A 12,182-nucleotide genomic window follows, 5' to 3' on the forward strand; every position below is an offset into this window, starting at 1 on the left:
ATGGGTCGCTGTTCCCCAGAGGTTAATTACTGCTCTGACTTCTAAGCACTTCTGCAACCACTGGAGAACAGGTGGAAGATGATGGGACAGACTGTGCTGCTAATAATCATTATGTGATATCAAAGTAGATTACAAGTAATTTCACAGCTGAATAAAAACGGCCTGTTCTCACTACCAAAGGATATTTAATTTTCCACTTACTGTAACACACATGTGATTATGCACATGTATTCTTCTCGCTGCGTAATCCCATGATGCATGTGTATTCATGAGCCTGCCTGCTAAGCGATAAATGGTGTTTCAAACAGAACAAAGACCACGAAGCCCAGATCAAAACAGGCGGCCCCTGATTCGCTTATGCAACCGTAATACTCACACCTTCAGTGAGGGAAGGTACAGTTCAGGATAAAAGCAATCAGTAAAATCATGCAGATTTTCATGACAAAAGATGTCCAGCTGGACCTCTGAAGGGAACACATTATCTTGATAATAGTGATAAACCGGGCTACTTTGTTTGCATGTGTTTGTAGACACTTTCTCAAGCTCACATCCGCTTATTCTGTGTGCGCGAGTCTCATTACCAGGATCAAAAATAAATTTTCTCCTTTCAGACCTTTTTACCTTTATAAGTAAATCTTGCAAAGTGTTTCTAAATTTAAAGTTGCCTATTCTGTACATGTATGTTGCATGCCTGTCTGTAATGCAGCCTTCACCTATTCAAAGTGATAGTCAAAGGATAAATATGATACAAATGGTTTATGGAAAATATGATTTATGTTACATAAATTAAAAGTTCCTTTTTGAAACAGCTCATTTTAAAGTCAGTTAGCTCATATAATTCATAACTTGAAGTAGATATAGTTATGGGTTAAAACAAAGGTCGTTGTCACTGTACCACCTGCACTTGCCAATATTAGGCAAAACAAAGGGGCAAAATAGTCTTCATAATGCACTATGTAGTCAAACAAACAAACAAAAAACCCACAAAGATTAAAAAAAAAAACTATTATGAAAAACAGATTATGAAATACAGTTAGATGTAAATCTGTACTATTTAAATTGTTTCCTGCCGGAGTGAATAAAACTCAAATATTCAAGGAAATGTTTGAGTGACACCTAATGGAGCAGACAAGTATTGCACTTAATATTCAGAACGGCACATCGAATTCAGCTACCTTACAAAGACAAAGATGAAGGCGTGTCTTTATTTCTTCTTCGCTGTGTGTAGCCACCATAACAATAAAGTTTTTATGTAGAAATCAGGCAAGACATAAAAAAGAGTGAACATTTTTAGCAGTTATGATTTTGATAGAAATAAAAGGATCGCTTGATGACAAACTACAAATTATTTAAATAATTTTTATTACCTTAGTTACACAGTGACCTAATGTGGCATAAGGATACAGAGTGTGGTTTTAACTGACTAAAGAAAAATAACAACAAACAAAAACTGTACAGTCACATCTTAAAACTTCCCAATAATAACTCAACAAGGAGCAAAATATATATCAGACCCAGAAACTCTTTAATGTCTCAGCATCATATACATTATATACTACATGCTGGTGCACAGGATATAACTTTTCCTGTGAGAGGATATATTTTCAAAGGACCACAGAAACACTGTGCATAGCCACAGAGAAATAGATGATAAATAATGGAAGACAGAAAGTTAGCTGAAAGTGAACTCATCTCTTACCCTAGTGCATCAGATCCATTATTCTCATGGCCGAACACAACCAACAAACTACATGTACATCACATAACATGAGTAGCCGTCAGTGCTGTGGTGGGGTGTGAGTCTGATCGCTGGTGTCTGCACATTCCACCTCCACAGGCAGGTGGCCGGTTGGGATGCCTACAGGAGGACGGACCATTCTCACAGGACTGAAACTGCGTGGAGATGAGCCCGGGGAGTGAGCAGGGGAGCGGACAGGGCGTAGGGAGGAACCTGGAAGGGGTTGTGGAAGGGGTTGTGCGAGTGGAGAGGAGCTGCGAGGGTATCTGCGTGGGGTGGACCAGACTGGTCGATCAGTTCTGTGGGAGGAAGGAGGCGGGACTGAAGCGTAGGTAGCGGGGAGACTCGTTTCTGATTGGCTCATAGCATTGCCAGCGCATTCTTCCAGTCGCTCCAGGCTCTCCTGAAATAAGATGATGACACGTGTGACAGCTGTGGGGTTTCATCTGTGATTCTCATGTAATCAAGACATAGTTTGTAGCAGAACATCAGCTGGACTATGTTTATAGTCGTGACTGTACGAGGTTGTAATTATAACCTTTAATTTGTTCACTGGGAATTTTGCCACACACACTAACAATCTTATCATCTTGATTACCCCTTCACTTTAACTCTAGCACCGTCGCCAGTTTGACAAGACACCCCTCACGTTGAGCAACACTTAACTTTGTGGTATAATTAATAATCGTCATCTTCTGAAAAACTGTCTAGCCAATTCCTTCTAGAACTAATGACAGTCTAACCTTCAGTCTACTGACAGTTTAGTAGCAGAGCTGCTGGAAAGGTTTTTCCCCAGATGAAAGAATGACTTACATCTTCATTGAGAACATAAAGAGGCATAGGACTCCTTCGACCAAGTGTAGATGGTTTGGGTACAACATCAACTGTAAAAGATGTATGAGTATTATCATGCAGTCCCAGTTTTTTTTAAATTTTTTTTTATTTAACTTTGTAATATGCAATGTCAATCCTGACTGTTACAATTTAAATATTAGCCTACAGTGTGATGCAAACATCATGAAAGTGCTGTACACAATGAATAGACTGGAAACTATAACTGCTGCTCACCATCATGGCCATTTTCACTTTGCTCCACATACACAGGAGCTCTTTGGGGGACAGGTCTGTGCTTCTTCCTAAAGCAAAATAAATCAACAAAACAAAACAAGAAAACAATCAACTGATTTTAAAAGACGCCTTTATATATACTGCAGATCACAGATTTGTACTATTTTTCCACCAAATGTCTAGAGACTGTGGAGCTACTTGAGATTCTAGCCACATGTTCAAGTGCAATATCAAAGCCAATGAGAAAAAGAGGGGGGAAAGAAAAAAGGAGAGGAAGAAACAGAGCAGCAGGGGAAAGAAAAAAGACTGGGAGGGGGGGGGGGGGAACAAAAAGAAAAGGTCTCACTTGGAAGGTTTCCAGCAGGCACACACTGTCACCAGGGTGATCAGGAGGAATATGCCCCCAGTGGACAGGATGATGTATAGCGAGCTCCGTCCTAAACCAAGGTGATACACAGAGGCAGAGAAGAAAGCCAGAAAGAAAATAAGAGGAAAGAAAGAAAGAGCTTAAAACACACATGCACACACTTAAATCCTTGTGCACTTGCACACACAAAACTATACAAAGAGTAGTAATGTAATCTAAAAATGCTACATTGGGTCCTGATCTTCCCCCAGTGAACATAAAACATTTCTAACACGTCACAAATCTGTAAACATCTGTAAATTACAAGTAACACTATAAGGCATGCTCCATGATTCTAACGGACTTGATGTTGGTAACGTTGCACATCCTTTCCAATACATCCATAAAGCAGCTTCTGAGCAGTTTGCAATCTGAATGCAGCAGTCTTGGCCAGTCTTGTGTCAGAGGGGGTCCTTGTCCTTCCTTTGACACAGAAAGAGTAAAGAGGTGCCTTTAGCCAGTGCCACCCAGAACAGAAAAAAAAAATTCACAATAAGATGCTGGACATCTTCAGTGAGCCCAGCAGGTGGGGCCATCACGACAAGCCTGTGCCACAAGGATGAGGCAACCAGATTGTTGGCAATCAGAGCTCATCCGGGATTATTTGGACATTTTGGTGGAGACTGAATATCAGTTTTTTTTAATTTTAAGTGGGTGAGTGATGGTGTTCACTGTAATTGGGCAAGCTCCCTTTAGTAAGTGTGTTTCAGCTGGGTGGCTGTGCTGCCCTTCCATCGAAGCACTTGTTTGTTGTTTTGCTTTGTTTTAGTTTATTGTGTTTGGTGGTTATCCTGGGTGGGGGTACGCTTCAGGGTTTGGTGGGAGACTGTATCCCTGGTCTGCTGCCTGCCCTTGAGTTTGCGTTTAAAGTCGCCTCGAGCCTGGTACACCACTGAAGACTAGACAGGTGAAGTTTTGTTTTTAGCGTTTTAGGTTGGGAGTTGCTCATAGTAAATCAGTGGCACCAAACTTGGCAGGAGGTTTGAGACCATTCATTAATTATCGTCTGTAGCTGAGGGGGGTAGGTCATTTTTAAGTTGGCATAATGTGTGCTGTGTGTGCATCTAATATGTCAATGTGGATGGATGCTAATGAGTGCCTCGTGTGGTGAGTGTTTTGTGCTGTGACCTTTAGTGTTGTGGGGAATATGGCTACTTTTGTTGGATCACTTGTGAGTGTTGCTGGCCAGGTGATGGCAGTAACACTGAGGGGTGCTGAGCTACCCTTGATGTGATCATTGTGTGGCCATAGCTCTCCATTTTGTGGTTGGTCACTAGTGTGCTTGCTTTACTGAACTTTTTGGATTAAAGTAACTTGTTGTGGTATAGGGCCACTTGTATGTGACTGTTTGTGTGGTGGAGACAACAGATCACTTAGTTGTGATTATTTGTTGCTACTTTTGGTTTTGTGTTGTAGCAGGTCAGGTAATCATTTTGGGTTTGTGACTGTTGTGCTCCTTTGTGTTGGTCACATGTTACTTTTTGTGTGTGTTCAGTGTGGCAACAGCCAGAGTAGCAGCCATTTCCATTTAGACAACCTTTCTCTTGCACCCCCTTCCAGTTCTGTTTCTGAAAATGTTCATTACCTATAAATGCTTTAATAATAATAAAGATGTAAACTTTATAGATCTCTGCCTTAAACCCATTCACTCAGTGAAGCAGTGGGCAGCCACCAATCCAGCGCGCGGGGAGCAGTGTGCAGGGACGGTGCCTTGCTCAGGGGTACCTCAGGTAGCCATTTAGTGGATTCAAACCCCCGACCTTCCAATCATGGGGGGACCACACTACCTACTGCGTTATCCCTGCCCAACCACTCCTATTAGCATTCCTTCCCAAGCATAAATTTCCTGGCAGGGTTGGAATGTCAACTGTACACCATTTACCCACCAATAAAGTAAAACCATTTACTCTAGCTTTCTCAATCCCCACATTGAGGTCATATGTCTTGCATACATTAAATATATCTCTCATAATAAATACATTTTCTAACATAGATCCGGCTGGGACACAATATGACTTATCTTCTGGAACTTAAAAGTCTGTTATATAACACCTTTGAAAATTTTTTAATAATCGATGCATAAAAGAGTCACTGTTCTCCACTTCTTTAAAACAGCAACGGTAGTCTCTACTGCTGGATTCATTGTGACTTGCTGACCTCTCCAAGTGAAAAAGAATGTTGTTGGTGCATCCATGTCCTAGTGCTCTCCTGAAGAAAATAATGGTATAGCCAAGGGGAAACTTGAATGAGCTCATGATTTATTGAAATGAGTGAGTTGATTAACCAACTCAGGTTGCTTAAAAAAACAACAACAACCCCCTTATTCATACAGGAGGCGTATGCAATATTTCCATGCCCCACTTTGTCTCAAACTGCCAACAGCATCTGCTCCACTGTGATGCTGGGCTGTGGCACCGCTCTCACTCTTTGTGTCAAAGAAAGCGACAGCTTCCAAAGAGAAGTCACAACTAAAAAAGCCACAAAATGAAAACAATTGTTTACGAATATAACCAGCCAGCCACAAAAAAGAAAATGAATATGGCAAAAAGTGTAGATTAAGTGTGCTGGCATGAATAGTCTCATTAAGGTTATCTCTTTCAAACTCTGTACTTTGAAACTATGCAAGCAGAGGAAACAGAGTAGTTTGAAAGCCTAAAGCTGTCTCCTCGTGCAGAACATCACAGTACAGCAATAATGAAGTCAGGATTACTGAGGTCCACTGAAGCACAGCGTCCTCCCACCTGCCTGTTTTTTTCCTTCTCCCTCCTCATAAATAACCGTCCATTCATTGGATTAGACTGCCTCTCCCTCTCTTGCTCCCTCTCAGCCTGACATGTGGCTCTTCACTGGCGCCCAGTAACAGGCACTCTGAGCCAACTCTGTTACAATCACAGCCTGGATTTGCACTCGTTGTAAACAACATTGTTTGAGAGGCCAGCATGTTTGTGTATGGGTCAGCATGAGATGATAATTGCTCCTGCTAGCTCCTACAGATGGAGGGTTTGTGAATAATGAGATGACATTTACTGTGCATAGTTACCTTAACATATAAAGCTATCATTCAAATTAATTTAAAGGATTTTTAAAGATTATGCTGCCCTGCAGTAAGTAGAATTTACACTGATTCCAGTTTAACCAGCTACAACATAAACTCAGTTTACAGGCTATTTGTTTTACAGGCTACGTTTACGTTCACAGGCTTTTTCACTTTTAGTCCAATTCTCTGACCTGGCCTGAATGTTATTTTCTTCTTCTTTTTCTTTTAAGCCACTTAACACTGATCTATGAATCAATCGATCAATCAATCAACCACAGTTGTATATACACATAACAGACGACATAGCAAGGAACCAATTTTAAAGTGCATCTTTAAAACAGAAGGAGTCAGCAGAGAGGTACAACTGTGAGTTTCTAGAGTAATCTTATTGAGGTTATTATTGTTATTGTGGGATCATCATGACAGGGAACTCAACAGAAGGTCGCCAACATTCAAGAGCTTTGAATGTCCACAAGGAAGCCTGGAGAACTATTCCTGAAGACTAATTAAAGAAATGACAAGATACCAGATTTTGACTGCCAAGCTTTTTCAAGATTAAAACATTCAAAATTCAACGATTTTTATTATTATTTTTTGACATGTACACAACATACAGGAAAATCAAAATACTGTCTCTCTCTCTCAGTTTACTGTAGAGAAGATTTAAGAAAGATGAAGGACGCTCTAGGGAACAGAGAAATTTAAACCTATGTGCAGTGCAGTAGTGCATGATATAAATAAAATAAATATATCCACTTGTGACTAGAACAGCACTGCAAATGATCAACAACAGCCTGTATGACGGTGGTGCAGATGGTTGCAGTAGAATTAGAATTGTACTGTTTTTGCCTTATATTCTGCACTTTTATGTTTGGACATATTTTAAGAAATCATTGATTTCCCCTTCTATTAGCAAAATATAGAGAAATGGTACTTTTGCACATTACTGCACGTACCGGTATATACTTGTGTCTTAATGCAAAATCTTTACACTGCCATACTGCTGCATAGATAATACTTCTTAATGCTTCTTCCAACTCTGTTCAACTATTCTTAAATGTTATCACCCATACCCCCCACCCCCCTCTCTTTTATGTAAACACGTGTCTTTTGAGTTCCTACCAGTGTAACTTGCCACCTACTGTAGACAGTGAGCCTGACAGGACTGCTCTTCATGTTGCTGATGGGGTTCTCCACTGTGCAGGTGTAAATGTCATCGTCTGACATCAGAACGCGTGAGATGGTCAGCACCTTTTGGTCATGCGAAAGCAGCAGACGCGAGTCATTCGTCAGCACTTTGCCTCCCTTCAGCCAACTGTAGACGGGCTTTGTGCCATTATCGTGGGAACAGTGGAGGTTGAAGTGCTCGCTGTACTCCAGGACAGAAGAGGCCATCATCTGGATGTAAGGCTTGGATATAGGAACTGAGAAGAAGGACAGGGCAGAAGATACAGAGGAGAATAAGACTGAAATGACACTCTCTGGACAGGAAATTTCATTTTCAACCTGTATTAAATTTTTATAGGTCCTAACTCATATTCCAGTGTTCTGCACTTGTTGCTCAGATGTTTCGAAACACGAGTAAACTCGGCTCTATAAACAAGAGGAATTCTGCTTACCGTCCACTGTGAGCTGAATGTAGTGCTCTCCAGTGAAGGTGTCATCTGTGATGGAGATTTCCACTTCGTACACTCCTTCATCCGACAGCTGCAGGTTGTGAAGCAGCAGCGAGCCATTCTCAAACACCAGGATGCGGTTGCGATACTCGGGCCTCAGGTTTCCAATGATGTCCGTCCCTATGGACTGCACGACAGTGATCGGTTTCACTTTGTCCTTCTTTAGCTGCCACTTAACAACAGGCTTGTCTGTGCTGCTGCTCGAGTAGCTGACTGACAAAAGGGCTTCTTTGCCCACCGTTCCTCTCACCACCTGGGTTTGGCTTGTGACATTCACTCCTGACACCTCACCTGTTATAAAAAAAAGGGGGGAAAGACACAATGGTGAGGTCTTAAACTGATGAGCAAATATAGAGGTGTGTAAAGACAGTGTGATGCAGTCTCCATTTCATAGGGCACATATTTTCAAAGCTTCATGATGCTCTGCCAGTGATTGGAAATACATGTGGAAATTATGCAAAACAAGCTAACAAATGAAAAAAAATGCACTAAATGATGCTACTGGGCAAACGCAAATAGTCACATGCAATACACAGTTACAGTGCAACACAGGTATTTTACTCAAATGTTTTCCTTTGATTCATTTTGAATCTTTATCTTTATCCCTGTTTGGTTCATTTATATCGCTAGAAATAAATGATGAAAAAAAAAATGACAAACCAAAAAGGTGTAGGCTGAAGCTACAGCTTTTATAACACCTACAATAAATAAATAAATTATGATGCAAGGAATTATTTCCGACAAAAGAAGAACAAGAAAGAAAATATAGACCATTCATGTCAAATGTAGCTACAGACGAATGCTTCCTATCTAGAGCAGGGATGTGAAACTTATTCTCCACTGTGGGCCACATACACCATCACTTTATTCTCAAGTCGGCTGGACCAGCAAAACTCCTCATTCTGTCAGTGTAAAGAAGGTTTAACTACACATTTAATCCATAAAATATTTTAATATAATAAAAAGAAGTGCAGTTTAACCAGCACAGCTCTTTTTCCACATTATATAGAAATGCTTTTGTAGTAAAAGAAAGATATCTGTCAGATTTGAGGCTTGAAGTAAGTCATAAATGTTCAAAATGACAGAAAAAAATAATGGCAGCTCATTGCCCAGACTCCCCTGGAAGTATAACAGAAAGATTTTGTTAATTCATAAAAGATAAAAGATTTCTGCTTCTTCCTCTTTTTTTTCATATTGTAAAAAATCCTGTGTAAAAATGTTTTTACACTATGTTACGTATTTACCTTGGGAAAGCTCTTTATCAGTACCTAAAGCTGTAAAACCTATTAAATTACAGCTAGAAGTCCCAAATTTATGCCCTCCTTCACATTTTCCAAAGCTGTTCAAGCCTTTGCTGGGCTGAATCTGGCCCCCAGGCTTTATGTTTAACACCTCCTCTCTAGAGCATCTTCATACTAAACATTTATCACAATCTTCAGTAAATATGTTAATTCCCTACATGTTTTTAAACAGTTTCAGTATGTTGCATATTTTAATTTGATCAGGACTAGAGTTCCAAAGATTAACCCAACAGATACACAACAACACCTCACATTGATCCTAACCCTGGGTTTCTCAAAAATAGAATTTCCTCTTAATCTGGATTTATTATCCCCTTTTTGAAATAGCTTCTGGACAACAAGTGGCAGTTGACCATCTCTGCACATAATTTGAATTATGCTACTATCTACCAAATATGTGAATTTCAGTATATTTTGTATAGTATATTTGCTGTCATGATTTTGATGCTGTGAAGGCAGGGAGTGCCATGTAGCAATGTTCACTTTGCCAGAAATCAAACCAAGAACTCACAGCTGTTGGCATTTGCGCCTATGCGGTATACTCCAAAGCTGCTCTCCTACTGGATCACCCTGATATTTTATACATATGTATTTGAGTTAAAATTTTACCTGCAAATGCAAATCTGCCTAATATTGTAAAACCTGCAGTTCTTAAAGTGAAGTAGTTTAAAGTGTCTAAGAGCATCTATTTGTACTGGGAACTTTTGTGCAGTCACTGCAGTCGTGTTACGCCGCTAGAATACAAGAGGAGATTGTAAGTATTTAAATGCATTTGACCTAAATGTGCAGAGGCCGCCTTGAAATAGAGATAGTAAGTGCTTTTCTCTCGAGTGTCGAAACCTTTTTTGCTCTTTTGTGAGAAAAAGAATCGCTTTTACATGACCGATGACTTATATGTGGGCAATAAATCCTTTAATAACATTTCTGACATGTGTTTTTTTTAAACTTTCACTTTTCTTTTTCTTCTCTCTCTTAACGATCAAAAGGTTGGCACGTTTTAGTTTTACTGAATACACACATGCTGGTTTTACTTTGGCCCATGTCTTCAGTGTTCATGTCTTGATTACTACCCTGTTTCTGTGAACCCCACCCTCCTTCTCAAGAATTCCTCATAACCTCCTGGAGTGAACAAGTAATACACTAATTTTGATTTGTGCACCCCAGCTATCCTCCACCTCCCACAGGGACATTGGAATAAGGAAATATAGCGTGAGCCACATTTCAGCTTTTTTAAGGAGCCCTGTCTTGGAAACCAAACACAGCAAAGCCATTATGTCCACAGTGGAGTTCCTGTAAATCAGCTGTAGCTGGACACATGCAGGTCTGAACAGTGGCTTCGGGCCCATGAGGGGCATCCTACTGTTCTGGCTCAGTGATGGAGAGATCAACCTATGAGAGAGACAGAGAAGAGAGAGGGGAAAAGAGGGAGAGAGAGAGCGCGACCATTCTTGCAGAGAGGCAGTTAGCAAGGCATCGCCTCATTGCCGTGGTAACCATTTGGTCTGCCTGACAGGGGTTGCCAAGGCAATAAGACAAAGGGCATGATTGTTGAGACTAGTTTCCTCCCTTGAAAAGAGTGAGAGAGGGTTAGAGAGAGAAATTCTTTGTCACTGGTGAAGTTGGAGATGGACACAGGATTCAGTGATTCCACCAAACTCGCCTGCTTTGGGTAAACTGGTACAGCTGAGAAATCAATCCAAACCTTTTAAAACCAAACTCACCATACTGTAAACTTTTGACACTTGGTCATCATTTCTTCATCTGAAACTACCCACACACTCAGGAGAAGGCCCTGCCCAGTTCAACAGCTCTCCACAAAACTCTTTATCATCACACTTAACCTAGACATCCCCTCCTCGCACGCCTTCAATGGCCTCTCCATGCTCCTTTGAGCTTTAAATGGGAGCCCAATAACGAGCACCACCCTAGAACAAATCCATTGTGCTGCCAACCTCACAAAGTGCAAGGACAAAAATAAAAGCATCAGCGTCTAAATTAACTGGGATTAACTTTGCTTCAAAAAGAGTCGGGTGAAAGACTTGGATCTGGGTTTTAAAGGCTAATAAATAATAGAAAATTGACATAAAGATGTGAACTAAATGATAATTATTGTGAATTGGCACACTCAGGCTGTTATTTGCATTCATTTTACTATTTACATTCCCTCAGCAAAGCAGCCTGCAGGAGATTCTTACCCTCTTCTTTTCTGTTAATAGTCAAACAAAGACTTGGACTTACCTGAAAGGACAAAGACGAGGAGGCCAAGGAGCTTCAGCAGAGGAGGAATGTCAGCGAAACTGCCGTCTCTAGAGGAGGGTTTCCTCTCCACCTTCATCTTGTGTCCTGGGCAGAGTCTTTCTCCCACTTAGTGAGCATGGTTTATCCACCCTGGGCACGTCTCTGCCGCTCAACACTCTCTCCACTGCCTGCCTGCCTGCAACACTGGCCTCTGCCTGGTCACACTGAGCCCCACTCTCCACACAGCACCCCACTCACTGCCAACAACAGCCAACTGTGTGTATGTGTGTGTTTGTGTGTGTGTGTCTGTGTTCATGACACATAGTTTAGATGAGCTCCCCTCTTCCCTTTCAAAAAGTAGTTAACAGAAACTCTCTGCTTTTAGTAGATCATCTGCTTAAATTGACTGCTATTTTCTAAAAGTTTTTATACTCTTTTAACTACACAAAAAGCAATTCAATGTCGAGTTCAGCTACTTTGCAAAGAAAATCACGCTGGAAAGGACTACTTAATTCAGCCAGAAGCTCTAAGGAACCTACTTAAAGCTCGGAAATGTCTGAGTTTGAAAAACAACTCATTTCACCCCCTCTTTGGCCTACTTTTGTGGCATTGTTCAAACTCCTCTCTGGACTGGAGCCTCACAGTAAACACACAATTTGCTGCTTGGCCACCAAACCAATCACACGGAGCCTTTTAGGTATTTTGCTTCTGGCTTTTA

The 12,182-nt window shown here is 40.9% G+C and overlaps 1 protein-coding gene across 1 annotated transcript; it reads right to left on the reverse strand.

Moving 5' to 3' along the window:
* Positions 1-1,343: 1,343 nt before the first annotated feature.
* On the reverse strand, positions 1,344-11,707 carry hepacama (hepatic and glial cell adhesion molecule a). The gene is made up of 7 exons (XM_063493989.1): positions 11,465-11,707; positions 7,869-8,216; positions 7,392-7,673; positions 3,153-3,243; positions 2,807-2,874; positions 2,552-2,622; positions 1,344-2,141 (listed from the first exon to the last, which is right to left on the reverse strand). The coding sequence occupies exons 1-7, from the start codon at positions 11,559-11,561 to the stop codon at positions 1,779-1,781; spliced, it is 1,320 nt and encodes a 439-aa protein (XP_063350059.1). The 5' UTR covers positions 11,562-11,707; the 3' UTR covers positions 1,344-1,778.
* Between the last annotated feature and the right edge of the window lie 475 nt (positions 11,708-12,182).

This window comes from Pelmatolapia mariae, linkage group LG14 (genome assembly GCF_036321145.2).
Source record: "Pelmatolapia mariae isolate MD_Pm_ZW linkage group LG14, Pm_UMD_F_2, whole genome shotgun sequence".
Lineage (NCBI taxonomy): Eukaryota > Metazoa > Chordata > Actinopteri > Cichliformes > Cichlidae > Pelmatolapia > Pelmatolapia mariae.

Coding starts and splice junctions, on each gene's coding strand:
- hepacama (XM_063493989.1), bottom strand. CDS start 11,561: ATGAAGGTGGAGAGGAAACCCTCCTCTAGAGACGGCAGTTTCGCTGAC. Junction 8,217..11,464: donor CCTCGTCTTTGTCCTTTCAG/GTAAGTCCAAGT, acceptor TTTTTATAACAG/GTGAGGTGTCAGGAGTGAAT. Junction 3,244..7,391: donor TGTCAGGCTCACTGTCTACA/GTAGGTGGCAAG, acceptor ACCTTGGTTTAG/GACGGAGCTCGCTATACATC.